Consider the following 18,128-nt stretch of genomic DNA (forward strand, 5'->3'; position numbering starts at 1 on the left):
AACCCAAAAGTTAAAGCAGCTTGTGAAGGCCACAGAAAAACAGGTTTATCTAGAATGCAAGTATCAAGGTTTTATGAGCCAAATTCCAAAACTGGATTAGTACCTGATTTACCACTTGGGGACATAAATGTGATAATCTGGTCATATAAATTCAAGACTAAAATTCTTTAATGATTTTGTATTTCAAAACTGATTTGAAAATGTCTTACTAAATCACATAAGCACTTATATGAAGCAAACTTGGAAATTTCTGTAACTTGGTTAGTTTTCTGCATAAAGCATGCCAACTCAGCTAAGAACAAAGAAAGATGGCTTTTCTACTAAATAGCTTGAGATCTGCAAGAGCCTTCTCTGCATGATACTCATAACAACATGCAGGTTCCTAGCACTATTTCCTATAAAGATTGTTTAAATTTTCAGCTATCTTCTCTGTGAAATAATTAAGATAAGTTCTCATGAATGAGTACACAGAGCTCTTGGCACTTGTCAAGTTACATTTCCTCCTTTCATCAATACGTTATCATATTTTGTGCACATAAATGAATAAACAGGAAATGAATAGCGCCTTCCCTTGCAATGTTATCACAGAGAAAAACAGAAAAATAATGTATCCATAGAGCTAACAAAATATTCCAAAAAATAAAAAGAAATTCTGAATCCTCAGACTACACAGGCATGAATACTTCTAGAACAAGAAATCCAGTCTCTTGTTCTAAGGCATTGTCCATCCCATCAAAACCTAGTAAAGGACACAAGCGGATTCACGGAGAAGACTCCTCTAACACTGCCACTTTGCTTTTGAAATAATCTGACAAAACCTGTTCAGTGACACCAGGATGCCTGGGAATTTCATAGGTTCTGCACTTAAGCTGTAGGACAGGATCTTCATTTAAAAGCTGTGCAAGAAGCAGTACTCCACTCTAGAAGAGAAGGAATAATAAACATGAATATTACTACCCCTCTTCTTAGATAAGGCAAAAAACATCATCTGCTGAAATAAAAGGTTTCTAGAAATAGATGTCTATTACAACAGTTTGCTTGCGGGCCTGCCACGCTGAGAAACGTACCTCGGTGTAAAAACGAACATAGCCAGAGGTGAAGCCAACCACAATGCAGGTCCAGTCAGGACGGCCTGTGGAACTCCTGTTTCACAAAGATACACTAGAAGTTAAAAACAAATCCTGCTCTAAGCTGTAGACTTATAAAAGTGTAACGTAGTGAGACTGATGATGCACATATATATATATATATATATGAGAGTATCAATCCTTACCTCTTCTGACTTGCCAATGGGATACACAATACACTACTCACACACTCACTAGAAACAGAAAGATAAAACTAGTAAGCATATTTTTTTCTCCAGTTGTGAAATTTTGCCCTACACAACAGATCTTGCCAAGTCAACATTTTTAATATTTTAAGAATATATTAATGCAGCACACAATATAACAAATTCATACAAAAAGCAAAAAAAACCCCTTTCATTTTAAAGACATTCAATTACAAGTTCAAGAGTGCCCAAATAGATTGCATGAGTGCTCATTGCACCTTGCTAATGCCGTCTTTCATGATTCACAGACTGATTATTCTGCCATCACTCTTCAGTAAAGATTCAAGTTAAATCTCATATACCTAAAGGTAAATAATTTTTTTCTGATCAAAAATGATATAACAAGAACGGCCACTTTTTTAAAAAAAAAAAAACAACACAACTGAACTATACTTATCAGAATATTTTTTAATACATTATGCAATTAGGTAGGCTTTATACCCATCACATTTCACTGCTTTATAATTTGAAGAGCATTTGAAAGGCTAACATGGTCTTTCCAGTTAATGCAATAACTCAACATGCTCATTGCATGGCAGGAAACCACGCAGAAGGCAAGCAGATGAGCAGGCCTCTACATCTCAAATCAAAAGTTATTTATCTGTTACCATGATAGAAAATTGTACACTGTCTGGGGCAACAGCAGCAGTACAAAGTTTTTATAAAAGAGCATATAAATTCAAAATGACATCCCAAAGAGCACTTAAAAGCATAAATGCCCACAGTACTGTTGATTATTTGCATTTCAGGTCACCTCTGTTCCCCAAGGAGTGATTAATTAGGCTAGACAGTAACAGAAAGAAAAAGCAAGTTTGACATGAGTTGCAATTCAGTTACAACTTCAAAGCAATGTTAAGTTGAAATGAAAAAATGAAAGTGAAATCTCACCTTCCAATAGCAAAGCTTAACCACCCCAAAACATTATCAGTTGAAGGCAACGTTGCCGGAGTGGGGGGCTAGAACGTAGTCAAGTCTTTCGACAATCTGACAGTAACTGCCATACTCACACAGAAATAGAACCCTCATCTACCAGTAACACTTGCAAACCTTAAATCAAGATGCAGTGAATATAGCCACGCCCATCTAAAGAAAGCTACCTGTTCCATATGGTAGTGTCTCCTAGGGCTGTAATAGTAGTAAGAAACATGCACCCCAAAACAGATTTTCCTTTTTTTAATAAAAGATGACAAAGTATTTTCAGTGGTGGTATGGAGGAAGGTGTAAAACAAACCTTAAAGAGATGTACATAACAGTTAAATGTGTGGCAGCAGCAGTTTTATTAAAAAGGATTATGATTTTTACAGACTGGAGTGAAGCAGACTAAGTCAACACCTCCTGCAGCATAACAGAAGGTTGAAGCCAATAGGAAGCATGTTCAAAGGCAAACAGCAACTCAAGGCTGCAAACTTAATAATAAAATGCAAAATCCTCATCCATATGGGAGACCCAAGAAAGCATCTGTCTGGTTATTTGAAGGCAGATCAAGCAGAAATATTGTATAAATACCAAATGTATGACCAAAGCAAATTTTCCAAGTCCCGAAATGACTAGAGCCCAAAATCATTCCTTGACCAGAAAGCTGACTTTATATTTGCTTGAGGTTTTGAAAATGAAAAGAAGTATTCCTAAAACAAATTCACACATTTCCAGTTGCAACATCCCCTAACAAACTTTAATCTCTACTATAAAAGTAGATTTATCAAAAACAGTAATTATTTTTTTCCCTTCTAGAACAGGAACGTATAAAAAGCATGATAATCCAGATCTCTTAAGATGTCTAAATTACATGCAAATACACCAATTTGCAGAGAGAACCTCTGTAATTTTGTATGAACTTGCCCTGAGATACCACACTACGCATGAGGAGTGACTTTTGCAATGTTTCTGATCACACAGGTTACTCCATTTCTGTTTTCAACATTAAAGTACACACAACCATGAATGCACTTGGATGAAAGAAAAAGTACAAGTAAAAAAGCATATGCTACTAATTATTAAACATGAATATGAGATTTTAATCACAGCTGCATTTCAACACCTACCCTTCTTCAACATTCAGAGAGCCGCTCCAGCCAACAGCGTATTGCATTTCCTCTTTTCCCTTGTCACTGTGCTTCCATTTAGCTGCCATTAAGAATAAAAGACACCATCTATAAAACTATAATGTTTTGCATCTCACAAATGTAGTTCTGTTCCTAATCCTTCTTTTCTGTACAATACATCCTATCACTCTTAGATTAAGTACCAATTATAAACCTTGAAAACCATAAAAATAACAAGACATTTTAGTGACTTTTCTGAAGAACTCTTATGTTTTCTTTTAAATTCACATGGAACAACATGCTACTAAAATTCTGAAATGCCTAGTTTTAAGTAAAAAAGGTTTATACGATAATATCTACTTCAGCAAATTTTAAAAGGTTCAATTCATGAAACAGGAAGCCTTAAGAGAAAAGTACTAAGCAAGAGCAAACTTCTTCTGTGAAGATTACTGAAGATGAGCTTGAACAAATGGAAAATGTTAATTTTAACCACCAAGAAGGACATGGGAACCCTACATTAAATCTGACAATTTTTAATCATCGCATCATAATCAAGGTTAGAAAACACTACACTTTATTATTCACAGGGTGCTGTTACAGCTGACATTTGAATCATCTCCCAGGTGCCAATGGACAACTGTTGTGTGCCATTTGTCTAACACCCAAAACCTGAGACACAGGGACACTTCTGCCACTGTGTGGTACAGTTGCTGTGGCACAGTTCAGCAGAAGCAGTTCTGCAGCAAGTGAGCTAAATCACCTCCTTATTCTTTATCCAATAAGAACTTTCCGAGGAGTACTGCTATGTCATCATCTTTGGTGAAAAATAAGTAACTAATCTGCATTGGGTTTGGGACACACAACTTTGCAGGGAATGACAAATGCAGCATGACAACTCAATGCAATCTGCCTAATTATGAAGTCTGAGCTTCAACAGCTTGTTTTTGTTTTAATATGGCACAGTACTACCCAGATCAGGAGGTTTCCCTTCATCACGTTCAGGTGCCACCAACCGCAGCTGTAAATAGCACCACCACCCCAGGCAAGAACACACATGTGAACAGCAGCTGGCTGATCAGTGTTCATATATTACTAAGGGTACCTTTAAAGGTTCCAATAGCCCTACTTTAGAGTAAACTATAAAGTCACCCATTCTTCAAGATGGAGAATTATTATCTATCAAAGGTGGAAATCTCAAAAATACTCCACCTCAGTACTCCCTCCTCCAAGTGACACTGGCTCAGTTAGCTTATTTTTTTCAAGGGAAAATAAAAATAAGGTCACTTATTTCTTAATGGCTAAAGTGAACACAAAACTTTTGTTTTTCTTATTGATCACAATTAATGTCAATATGTCTGAGCATCTCAAGCAACTGGGTAGTTATAGTATATAGTAATTCTACATGATATAATAGTTTTCTCAGATCAAAATAGAGTAGTACCTAGAAAATGCATGATGTGTACTATAAAACACTCCAAATTTCTTGAAGGCATGACTAGGTTAGCAGGAGACAAATCTTGTCCTGATTACTATTAAGTATACTAGCACATATACTTAGTAGAATGTATACTTACGCACTAAAAAGACTGCTTTCTGTTCATTAGCTATTACCATCAGGTCATTTGTTGGTGACAAGGACAACACACAGCCCTGAAGCCAGTGATTTCTCTGGCTCTTGGAATTAGATTCCTCTTCTTCCTACAGGTAAACCTTCAGTCAATGTGTGCAACAATTTTTAAACACAGCAATGCTCGAAAAATTCACAACAATTTGGCTTGCCCTCAATACCAGCACTGAATTGACTATTACTTATCAACTCACTAGAGCTCCAATTTGCATGAAAAGCCATGAGAAATGCATCAACCTTGCACGAATTTGATCTGTGTGTTTACAAAATGGAAAACAAAGAAGTACTCATCACTAACTCAACTCCTCAAAATCTTCTCCTTTCAACAGAGACACTAGAAGAATGAGATTTAAAGTTTTGTTATTATTAAGGACTTGATAGAATCTCCTTAATTATTCTCGTTATAAATTAACAATTTATCAAAGCTCATACACTGACCAGCATTAAGTAAATGTACACATACATGAAGAAAGTAGCTAAGCTGCCATTCACACTAAAGCCATGAAATTACAAACCTTGTAATGTACCACGCAACAGGTATCACATGGCTTTCCACAAGGAACTTTACAAAGAAACAAAGTCAAACAAAGAAGTGGCAAGTGTTAAGGGTTTAAGGCTGGGTAATGAACAACTTAGATACCATCATGAGTATAAAAGCAACAAGATTGCACCTTTTTTCCTTGGAGCAACAAGCCAAATATTTGCTTGTGGAACAAACAAGGTAGCTAGCTCCTGCTAACCATAGTTTGAAAGCAGAAAGTCGGTAATGGGTTTTGAGTGGTCTGCTTCGAGGTCTCTCAGAGATGATACTCCTGCTTCCTTAGCTCCATCCCCTGATCAGTCTCCATTTCCATAGCAGCATATCCAATCCCACCTCCTCCTAGCTCTCCAAATTGTTTCTGTATCCTCTAGTGTCTCAAAGCAGCTATACACAAATAAAAAACCTGACAACTTCAGTGTGATCATTTGCTGATCTATGTGATGTATTCTGTTGTAGTAAAGCTGCGTCTACTTGAAAATATACGCATTTACTCCCAGCAGATTAAAAAAACCAACAACCACAAACACCATAAATTGTAGGAATAATTTGCATATCATACTCTTAATCAGCTATTCATTGTATTCAATTCCTTTCACAAGGCTATACTGTAAAAACAGTCACTTTGTGCACATAAGAATAAGGTCTACATTAGCACACTATAAGCATTCTGCTAACTACCTTTGTCTATGCTATCTCTTGAATTATGCAAGCGGACAACCTATTTTCATGTCATTTTTGTCTGTTGATGGATGCCAAGTTCTATAGGAACAATTTTTCCACAGTAATTGCCATTTTTCAAGACTTTACAAAAAGGTGATGAAGTTTTCTAGGATACCCATGACAGAGGTAAATGTATCATGTGCAAATACACAAAAATCAAAGCTCAAAGAAAAGCCTTGTACTAATTTTTAATGTAATGATTTGTAAACCAAGGAAAAAGAAAGAGAAATTAAAGGCTTGTTTAAAGATAAAAAGGAATTAAAATTATATCTCAGAGTATTTAAATAGTTATCTGTATGCATAAACAACTTGAAATCTAAAGACATAAAATATGGCCTTCTCACATTAGTGACAAAAGTAAGCTAAGGGTTAAAATGGAAAAGCACTGAATTCCTCAAAAGAAACTACTTTAAAAGGTGAAAGACAGAATGATTTAAATTAGCATTTAAGACAAGATTTCAACATCGTCATACCTACAAAACAGCTAATCAGTTCCATTAAGACACCTTACACGGAAGAAAACTTTTAAAATTTTAAGGGGTTTTATTTTCTTTTTTGAAAAATTTTTCCATGACTTCTCAAAAGTTGCTATGTTCCATTATATAGATAATTGTCCAGGTGACTTGAGTAATTCCAAGAAAAGTTGGATTTTACACCAGCTATAATGCAAATCAATCAACAGTTAAAAGTTTTAACAAGGGAATTCATTGTTATATTGTACTAACAATTCTCTACTCTGTGCTAGACTGATGCACTCATTTTGGTGCGTGTTCAGACATACAGACTCACATAATTACATGCTCCTACACAGAACAACCTGTTTGCTGTGGATAAGAGTTTTTTCCTTCTGAAAAGGAAGGACTTTGACCTGCTTTGACCTGGAACCACTAGCAGCTTTGGAGGAAAACAGGTAAGCAAAGGAGGAGGACTTTAGCAAGAAGGGTGTGAACTACCCAGCAGAAGAGTTTGACATTTTAAAGAAAAGAATGAAAAATAAGACAATTTCAACTTAGCAACACACGCTGGTTCTATCAAATTACAACATAAATAGAAAAGCATTTGTTTTCCTCATTAAGGAAGCTATAAACATTACAGGACATAACAGAGGTGTGGCCTGAGAAACACACTCATTTCATGGCAATTATAGTGGAGCTGCATACCCATCCTACTTAAAAGGTTTTATACTCCTGTCATGCCCTGACATCAGCATCAGTGATTCATCCCTGGGAAACATCATGCTCATTTCAACCTGTCATCTCAGCTGAAAAATCTGTTTCCCTGCTGAAATAAGTAGTTACAAGGCTACTGCCCAACTTCTTGGGCATATTTCCAGCATATTGAGATAAATACAGCATATAAGAGTTTGGTTAGCAATGTGAAGTCTGGATTCTTCAATCTACCCCATTAGTTCTCTCTAACAGGGCAAGCAATTCTGGTCAGATGATTCACTCAGGTGCAGAGGATTTCTACACAGATTCCCTAACAACTTATATAAGTCAGCTCGTAGCTAGAAGTCTCAGCCCCACCAAAAAATACTAGACTAGCCACATTATTCTTAGTTGAAATAGTTGGGCAAAAGGATGTTTATCACTCTTTAAAAAGCAACTGTGCTGCCCCATCCTAAACACATAATTTGATCCCTGCTGTAATACCATCTGCACATTACAACATAAGAGGAGTACTACATGATCATTAGAAAGATGCTTGTGTCAGTGGTTCATGATTTAGGAGGTTCTGATTTGTATTCATTCATAGTAGACCATTATAACTCCACTACCATGCCTTACTGTCTCTGGCTAACTATAGGGCAAAAAAGATGTCCCCAGCTGGAGCAACACAAAGATGTGTGTATACTCTAGTGAGAAAAAAAGCCCTACAGAATACAAGAATAGGAATAACTAACACAATAGGTAACATCCAAGCTATATTTAGAAACAATTCAGGAGCAAGAGTAGGCTGGGGTGGGCAAGACCTTGGGAGGGGACGTAGCCAGGGCAGCTGACCCAAAGTGACATTCCATACCGTATGATTCTGCTCAGATATAAAAGCTAAGAGAAAGAAGGAGTAAGGGGGGGGCATTCGTTATTTACATTTGTCTTCTGGAACAACTGCTACGTGTACTGAAGCCTTGCTTCCTGGGAAGCAGACGAATATCACCTGCTGATGGGAAGTAGAGAATAACATCTTTTGTTTTTCTTGGCTTCCGTGCAGGTGGAATTTTGCCACCGTTTCATTAAACTGCGTTTATCTTGACCCACAAGATTTTTTTTTAATCTCGTTTTCTCCCCTGCCCCATTCTGCTGAGGAGAGGAGTGACAGAACAGCTTGGTGGGCACCTGGCATCCAGCCGAGGTCAACCCACCACAAACACTCATATATGAACTTACAGGTTCTTGTAATTCCGCTTCATCCCAGGCTCCCCAGCCACCATCTTCCCAGCTTGTTGATTTGCCTGCTTTAAGCAAAAAAAAGATATGTCACATGAATACAGCATAAGCAACAAAAAACACAATCAAAAAGGATTGCTGGTGGTTGTTTTTCCTTTCCCCACCAATGCATTATTACTTTGTTTATGGCAGACACTAAACGAGTTCTACAGAAAGAACCATGAAGTGGTAGAAATGGCCGTCTTCTCTGTATTTACTTCAATTTTTAAGACTATGGAAAAGTAGTAACAGAAGCTGTAATCTCCTAAGTACAAATTGGAAGCAGGTGTAATGACACCCGTGTCAAATTAATTTTGACACGCTCTCTACAACTCTGGGTAACTAACATCTTACAGTGCCTGGTACAACACACCATTGATCCTTCAACAGGGCCTCTATGCACTTTAACAAGTTATTCAAACAAATTTGAGTTTTCTCAGTTTCTCACAGACATTTCAAGAAAGCTAAGACATATTTCTAGTTTTACGCAGCAAGCTGAAGCAAAGACTGAGGGCATAAGGTGGGGAAACCCTATGTGTCCATGACAAAAACTTTCTCCAGCAGGTACAGAGACGTAAGACCCCACTGCAAAATTTAAACTTTAGCTTCGTTTATCTAATTATTACTGCTCCAAAGACAACAAAAGTCCCATCTTGTACGTATTAGGCAGCTACAGAGGGAAAGTAAGGGGACAGCAGGCTCTCTCCAACCCTTCAGGTCTCTGTGTATATGCCTCCAGATGTTTTACTAACTGGCGTAAGACCTGTAACACACCACAAGAACCATATATGCAAAATTTTGAGAAACAGTATTTCTATACTTAAGTAAAAGATCTTCCTTTCCATAATGGTGGATTTTGGTTGGTTTATGTCAAATGCAGGATCAGCCAGTAGCAACACGAGTTTATTTTAACAGGGGTTGACAGTACATAAAAATCCGTCTGTGACAACAAAACATCTGAGCCCAGTGTAATGCAGATCCCACCACTACTCCCAATGCAGCTAAAGCTGTGGCCTCTGAGGGGACAACGAGCACAAGGGCCTTGGATATTCACCCCTTTGCAGGACAACACAGAGGAAAAATAACAAGAAACTGATCTATTTCAATTACGTCATTCAGAAACCTCAGTCAAACCACAAGCTTACAAGATACCTCAAACACCTGAGAAGATGGGAGACTGATAAGGTCAGGTCTGTTTCTCAGTTGTCTTACAAGAGAAAATGTATTCATTTTATACAGAAAACATCTGAAATTCTTTCACCTAAAATACAGAATTTGATATGAATTTAAAAGCCTACACAAAGGGTAATCTTGCACTGGCATTTAGCAGTAGATGTACAATTCTCAAAGCCACTATCGCTGAGTAAGTCATGTAGTTCAGTAGAAAAGCCAAGCACCAACTTCCATCTAGAGGCACTAGCAGGAAATCTGAAGCAGTAATATCAATAAGACTTCAAGACTTTTCAAGAATTTCTTTCAAGTTTTTCAATAACTGATGTCATGGCTACTTTGACCTTCAGAAGTTTAAATGCCATGTGTCAAGTTAGCTTAAATTTAGTTTTAAGCAAGGAAGATTTTGCCATTTTGGATGGCCAAACAGTATGACAAGAACGTTTCTATCAACAACACTCCCATTTTATTTATTCTAAAAACTCTGGTTCCTTTACCACCAAAGGCAGAATCCAGTAAAACAAAACAGAAATCTGTATTCTATCTTTCACCTTTTGTATGGATAATAAAGAAAAAAAAACTTTAAAAAAATATTTTAGCTTAAGAAAGAAACTTTTCTCCAATGTTGTTGAGAAGGTATTTCACAAGACTGTAGAAGACAGAAGCGCCTACTCCATGAACAACCTTTATTAAAACTGAAAGGTTTATACCATCTATAAAATGTGTGAGTCAGCCAGGGTCACTGTGTCATCATCAATATGATCTGACTGCACAGTTATTTCAGGCACAACTATACAAGCAACAAGCTTCCAAGGGTCACGGTCTCATCTTGTGTTTGGGCTTGGGAATTGTCCAGTGTACAAATATATAGAGGAAAATTATGGCAAATACTGTTGAATATAAACCACAAGAAGAAAACAGTAACTTAATTTCAATGCTTAATTTAAGATAGCTAACAAAAATGCTACTTCTGTTTGCATTTTATTATCTCAAAAGGCAACAAAGTCTCCTTCCTATAAAACTCACGGAGGAAAGAAATTTGTCAGCGTGCCACCGTCCAGAGAGAAACATAAGGATATTCAAGAAACACAGGTAAGGCCAATGCCTTCCCTACAGCACAGAAAAGACCGACCTTTCCAAGAAACCTCGGCCACTTCAATTCTGAGTCTGAACACCCACCACAAAACTTCAACTGTGAGGACTCCTGCTGCCTCTTTGCAAATGGCTACATTTTCATAGTTGTCATATTCCTCAGATGAAGCTAGAAAAATCAAAAAGGATGGAAAAATGAGGTAATGGTGAGGCACCACCCCACTCATGAAGCTGCAGAGATCTTCCAGAACTGTGACCTGCTCTGCAAAGCCAGCACCTCCTCATGCTTACAAGGGTTTACAAGCTTGCTCCTTCAGATCCATCCTCTACATTGCATAGACAGCTGCTGCATGCACTAATCACGTCTTCCTCAAAACCCTGCACGCATTCCTTTCTTCCATACATTAATCCTCTTCTAAAAAAGAAATTAAAATTAATGTTTCCTCATCCATATTATTCAGACATTTCACCTACGCAAGGGCTAGTGAAGCAAGGTATTAAACAATGGACAACCAACCTCTGAAACAATGGACAGAGAAGCAACAGATGGATACACCTGTCATACTTGAACTCAAAACAGTTATTCACCCGTGCCAATTAATTACAAAATGTGCCACAGAAGCTGTCAGTTTGCAGAGGCTTTCCCACACACCGGCACCTGATAAGGTTGTTCAACTGAGACATGACACAGGATTGAAGTTCTGTTTACAATGAAGATTTTAAGAAATACCCCATCATTTCCTTTAGTAACATTACAGATCAGAACTAACAACTGTAGAACACATACGTTATCTAGTAACCAATACCTAAACAAGCCCTAAAAAGTTCTTGACTTGCAGCTTCTTCACTTTTTCCAGTCCTTTGTTGGGACAGTCAAGCTTTCCTGTGCAAATCTACATTTCCATTCACCTCCATCTCTCACTAGCAGATGTCCAGTAAATAGTTCTCCCTACTTCGATAAAGCAGCAGCAACATTCCAGATTTTGCTTTACTGGGGAGACTGCAAAAACACAAGTTCATCTACTGCATCTATAAGAACCACTTCACTCTATAATTTGAAGCATACAGCATTAAAATGCCATCAGCAGCACACCCGAAACTTTACAGCTGCTTTAAATGCTGCACGTGTGCACCACTGGTGTTAATGTATAACAGAATTCATTTCAAGCATATTTATCAAACTTCATACACAAAAGAACAATATCTAATGATAAGCATGTTTTGTTTTAAAGACAACAGAGGAGAAACACTAGCAACAAACCTAGACCAATGAGGTCTAATAGGCATTTAACAGGTCAAATTCAATATGAATGATGTTTTTACTCAGTCTAAGACTTCTTCCCCAAATGGTAGAATATAACTCTGAGTGCAGAGAACTGCCACTGCCCTCCCTCCCAGAGCAGCATGATGACCTGGGGCACACAGCAGAAGCCTTTCCCTCCTGCCCTCAGGTCTACGTTCCAGCTCTACGCAGCAGGTTACCTACCACAGGACATGCTTGGCACGGGCCTGCCCAGAAAAGCTTGTATTTGCCCAGGCAGAAGAGCACATGTTGAAAACTGGACCCCCAAAGCAACAAAGGTCAAACTATTCCTACCTACATTGTTATATAGTTTTACAACAGGCAAGTTTATCTTCACACCAATCTGTCCTCAGCATGTTTCAGATTATTTGCCATAAACATCAAGTTACTTCAGCCAAAAAGCTAATATTTACACTCCTTGTATGTATAAAAAAGATAAATAAAACCAAGCTATGCATAGTTTGGTTTCATATCCTAATGTACTGGTTTTGGCTGGGATAGGGTTAATTCTCCTCATAGTAGCTGGTATGGTGCTATGTTCTGGATTTTTGATGACACAAGCACGCCACACAAGCACACTGATGCTTTAGCTGTTGCTGAGCAGTGCTTACAGAGTGTCAAGGCCTTTTCTGTTTCTCACACTGCCCTGCAGCAAGTGGGCTGCGAGTATGCAAGAAGTTGGGAGAAGGCAGAGTGGGGACATCTGACCCCAGCTGACCAAAGGGAATATGATGTCCTGCCCAGCAATAAAATCTGTGGGACAGAAGGGGGCAGGGAGAGGGGGTGACATTCAGAGTTATGGCACTTGTGTTGTTTGTCAGGTTTATGATCTTCCAGCTTGTTTCCCATCCATGCTTCAAGAATGTATAAAGTTAATATGCAATAACTTCTTGCATTATTACTGAAGTGCAAGAGTTTCAGATTTTTTTCCACGTATATTGACTGCAATTCTGATACCATTGGATTGCATAACTAGTGAAGAAATAGAAGCAGTTTCTTTTCTCTGCAGGCCAAGGAATTCCAGAAATAGTTTGCATCTTCTTGCTCTTCAGTAATCATAGGCCATCTATTACCAAAGCTCCTCCAACATGGGGACTGACAAATATATTCGGTTATTTTGCCAGCATTACTAGGAAGCCCCTTTTGAGACTAGTATTACACTTGTTCTCTCTCATCACTTCAGACATCCATAAGGGAGTGGGGGGGAATAATTACAAACTAAGTTACCTCACAAATCTGAAAAAGAACCACTTGAGCAATTTCTCTTCCTTTAGATGGTCACAATTATTGTCAACAGAATAAAGGATGATCAAATTAAAAGTAACCCAGGTACTACAAAGATTCTTTCAAGTAATGCTGCAAATTCCCATGGCTTACAGTTGTTAACAGCTCCAAAACCAAAGTTTGAGGTACCATGGCAGGGGGGCTTTGTGATGCTATATAGCACAGGGAAGAAATGAAACCGATTACATATAAAACATACGTATTCCAGCTTTCTTTCAGGTCCAAGTGACAGCTTAAGTTATAGCAAGAAAGAAGGAAGTCTACCCAGTAAAGGAGGCGCTTAAAGCAGCAAAAGACTCAGGTGCAAAGGTAATTTGGACAAAGTACTCTGACACCATTCTGTTGTGTGTTGAGAGCATGTCATATATTCTTCCCCACTACTCAGAATGTATTAACAATTACAGGTATAACACAATTCAGATAGAGAGTGTATTTTTATGACATTTTATATGAAAACTGAAAGGAATCTTAAATGTATATAATGCAATCTGGAAAGGGAGACTCTGATTAAAAACGCAACACAAAAGAGCTTGTCAGAATGGGAACACACCAAATTCAGTAAGAGGGATACAGAAACAGTTAAGAACAACCCTACTGCTAAATGCCGTCTAGAATTTGATTTTGTAATGTATTTGTAACCTTGTTTGCAATTCTGAAATGAAAAGCTTGGCTTTCTGTATTTCTGAACTTAATTAGTTGATCCAGATAAAGCAAAGCGTGCAAGCACAACTCCAAATATGTTGGTTTAGAGGAACTAGGCTCAAGAGCACTTTTTAGGACACTGTCAGTGTTAACAGGGCTGGATTTTGGAGAAGAGTTTCTGTGCCAGGCTTAAGTCATTGTTCCTACTGTAAAAAGAAGCAGCAAAGTGACAACTCATAGCTCTGGGCAACCCCCCAAATCAGGGGGGAAAGCTTTTTCTTCCCCCCTAATAAGCAGCAGCATCTCAAAGTTGTGTTGTGCCACACACCACCCTAAAGTGACCAGCTCACATCACAGATGCAGGTGACATTGCCTGGGAACTCCCAAGGGCAAGTTTGGTTTTGGGGTTTTTTTTTTCTTATTAATTTCATTTAGGTAATGGGACATAAGCACACTTGAGACCTAAAAATATCCACACACCAGGAAAGTACCAATTTCTTTATTTCATCTTAACGCCCCCAAAGTTTAGCTAGGAGCAGTCCTACCTGGCTATGCCACTGAATTGCTGTCATCAAGCCTATCAAATGGTTTAAAACACACAGTTCAAGCTCAGACTCTAATGGAAGAACAGAGACATCATCACTTTAATTAAATTGTAGTTAAATTTCTCAAATTATAAAGATTATAGAAAATGTTATGTCTCTTTTTTGGTCAATTTTCTGCTCTTTTCAGTTAAATATCCATTAATTTCTTAGTGGTAAAGTTCTGTTACACTTATGAAGTTTTATCACATTTTGCAAATAAGATGGATTTTTTCATGTGTGTACACTAGAAAAAAACAAAAACAAAAACTTGATTGGACAGAATTTTTTTCTTTCCTTGGTGCACAACATTAGAAGCAGAGATTTGGTTTCTGTTCTCACACTTCGTCACTTACACTTTACTTACAGCAAAAAGTTCTTCCATGTGATCAATGTAAAAGTCAAGGTACACATCAAAAAGAAAGGGCAGTAATTATGGACTGCCATGCAACAAGTCAGTTGCTTACAAAGAAAAAGGACTGGATTAGTATGTAGGCAAAAAAAAAAAAAAAAAAAGGGAAGAGAGAATGAAAAACTGAATGAAGTATTTTCAACCAGAGCAGTAACTGTGGACGCAAGGCCAAGAAACTAGCAGTAACACAAGATCTGTATCACCTCATCTCAACCACAGTTCAAAACAAGGCTGCAGCTGAACCGTTCAGTTGGTTATGCCACACAGCAGCAGCAAAGCAGACTTGAAGGAACAAGCCTAAGGGGAAAAGAATCTCCTGTTCTGCATACCCAAACTCAGTTTTCTCTGACTTAGGATACCTCCACAACTTACTTATTTCAACTTCTGCAAGCTGTGGAAGTGTTTTCTCCCTGTCAAAGATGAATGCACTAAGGAATTCTGCTTAAAAATGACTGATCTATAATCTTACATAAAAGTTACTTTGGGAACTCTCACATGCTTACTTTTATGCTCATTTATCCTGAACTGTGAAAACAGCTGTGGTATAAAATATATATATATATATATATATATATACAGGCACATATCCAAAAGATTTCAAAGACTATGAGAAATATTTTGAAAAACACTTGATTAGAACACTCTGCCTTGTTGACTACATGAGCAAATATAAAAATAGCCCAGAATACAACCAACCCATTAAAATGGAAGAACAGCACATTTTAGTACATGCACCCTCTTTGCTTCTATCATTTTTATAGTTTTACAACATAATAAATATTTTCTCTCTTTACAGCTGCCATTTGACAAATCCACTCCAGAAGTAATCAAAAGTTATTTTGCACAAACTTCTCTCACATGTACCACCAAATACAAGAGAAATACTTTAATTTCTTTCAGCAAGAAATTTTTTGGAGACACAAATACATTACAGTATTTTGCATTTATCTTCAGTATTCAAGAGGCACTAACAGGACACTACTGGTTCCAGAATCCCTTCTTTAGATACAGACAATACAAAAAGAACAGCCATACGGAATCTGTATGCACTTTTCAGAGCTTTAATTATTGAAGTCACCAGTAGCAGCACATAACCATTTTCTACCAAAGTTTTGCACAATGTAGGCTGGCTGTATAAAATCCTCACAGAAGTATTTTCTTCCAAGTGATTTCAACCATAAAGTAAATTACATTCAATCTTAAACACAAAAAGGAAGTACAACACCATGCATACAGAAGTTTCAGTGGTAAAGTTAACTAGCTGACCATACAGTGTACTTTTAAAACTTTTTCACAACTATTGCATCATTTTTTTTTACCTGGACCTGTAGTGACAGGACAAGGGCCAACAGTTTAAAACAAAAGAGTGTAGATTTAGATTGGATATTAGTAAGACATTTTTTATAATGAAGACGGTGAGACACTGGAACAAGTTGCCCAGTGAAGTTAGAGATGTCACATCATTGAAAGCATTCAATGCCACACTGGACATAGCTTTGAGTAACCAGATCTGGTTAAAAGATGTCCCTGCCCATGGCAGGGGGGTTGGACTAGATGGACTGTCAACGCCCCTTCCACCACAAACCATCCTATGATCTCCCTCTCTTTTAATTCCCCCAAAATCTTTTAAGTTTTTTAAATAAGCACCTTGCTGTTTTCTCTCATAGCTCTTGTTTACAGTTGAGAGGACTTTACAAACATCCTCACTAACCTCTTCAAACCTTCCCTTCCATGCTGTTGCCAGAAAGCCAAAACATTAGCCAACTACAGTTAACGTGGCACGGCACTAACACACCGGGCAGTGCTTCATTTGCCTGTATAGTGTGACCTGAGCATGGATCTGTTGGTCCTTCTTCTCTGTTGAGAACACAGCGCTGCCTTACACAACAGAGATCTGCTCCACAACTTTACACTGTAGTTGCTGTAAGACTGTCTCTTAAGTGCCAAGCTAAAGCTTTCGTATGCTTTAAGCACATTTTGCATTATTAGGTAATCCTGCATGTGTACGGTTTGTTAACTTTACTAGAACATTTTCAGACAACTGAAGCAAGAAAACTCCAAACTTTCACCTCGAAGTTTGTGGCACGCTGGGTCTGTGGTCAAAGAGCTTCACCTACACACTACAGCATAAGGACTGACAGCTGAGAACGGCCGGACACCTGAAATTCCGGACAGCAGGAAAGTCTGAACTTGTAGGCGAAGCTGGAGCAGCTGCAGCAGGACACCCACCCTTTGCCACAGCAACGACGCCGAGCGACCGGCGGGTACCGGCCACTGGCACAGCCCCGGGCGGCCAGGGACGGCGGGGAAAGCGGGGAGGAGCGAGCCCAGAGCCCAGCCGGCACCCCGGCCCCGCCGCCAGGCAGCCCCGCTGCGGCCAGCGGGCAGGGGCGCACGCACCGTGGGGCCAGGCCCCGGCGGCCGTGCGCGGGGGGAGGGGGGGGCGAGGCTCCCGCCGCACGGAGGCCCGAGGGGGCCGCGGGGAGCAGCCCCGCCACCGCCGCCCCCACACGGGCCGGGCCCCGCCGGGCCCCCGGCTGCCCCGCTCCGCAGGGGCGGACTCACCGCTCTCCTTGCCGGCCGCGGCGCTGCCCGGGCGGCGCTGAGGGCACAGGAAGTCGCGAGCCGCCTCCAGGTCCTGGAAGTGGCCGAAGGGGACGAGGGTGCACGACATGGTGCTGCCGCCGCCGCCGCCGCCGCACGACCCGGAAGCGGTCGCCCACTTCCCTCACGGCCGGCGCCGCGCAGCCCTGCGCAGGGCGCATGCGCGGCGCGGGGAGGCACCCCCCACCCCCCTCGTTGTCCCCCCCCCGCGGGAGCTGCCGGGCTCCCGGCTGGTGGCCGCGGGGGCGGCGTGGTCCCTTAGGCACTCGCCCGGGGCCGGCTGCCGCGGCCCGGGGAGGAGCGACCCGGGTCGGAGGTGGCGGCAGCCGCGGGGCGGGCATCGCGTTCCTC

The 18,128-nt window shown here is 39.7% G+C and overlaps 1 protein-coding gene across 3 annotated transcripts in view; it reads right to left on the minus strand.

Moving 5' to 3' along the window:
- The window catches only part of RAB3GAP2 (RAB3 GTPase activating non-catalytic protein subunit 2), a 49,110-nt gene extending 31,210 nt beyond the window's left edge, over window positions 1-17,900 (minus strand). For 2 of the 3 annotated variants that reach the window (XM_055725743.1, XM_055725741.1), the window contains exons 1-7: window positions 17,739-17,900; window positions 8,651-8,718; window positions 4,950-5,073; window positions 3,376-3,457; window positions 1,274-1,321; window positions 1,068-1,143; window positions 819-920 (exon numbers count right to left, since the gene is read on the minus strand). In XM_055725743.1, the coding sequence (XP_055581718.1) occupies window positions 819-920; window positions 1,068-1,143; window positions 1,274-1,321; window positions 3,376-3,457; window positions 4,950-5,073; window positions 8,651-8,718; window positions 17,739-17,847 (609 nt within the window). In that variant the 5' untranslated portion in view covers window positions 17,848-17,900. The remainder of the gene's footprint in view (window positions 1-818; window positions 921-1,067; window positions 1,144-1,273; window positions 1,322-3,375; window positions 3,458-4,949; window positions 5,074-8,650; window positions 8,719-17,738) is intronic. The other variant, XM_055725742.1, reaches the window with a different exon arrangement.
- Window positions 17,901-18,128: the final 228 nt, after the last annotated feature.

The sequence above is a fragment of the Falco cherrug genome, chromosome 13 (genome assembly GCF_023634085.1).
Source record: "Falco cherrug isolate bFalChe1 chromosome 13, bFalChe1.pri, whole genome shotgun sequence".
Lineage (NCBI taxonomy): Eukaryota > Metazoa > Chordata > Aves > Falconiformes > Falconidae > Falco > Falco cherrug.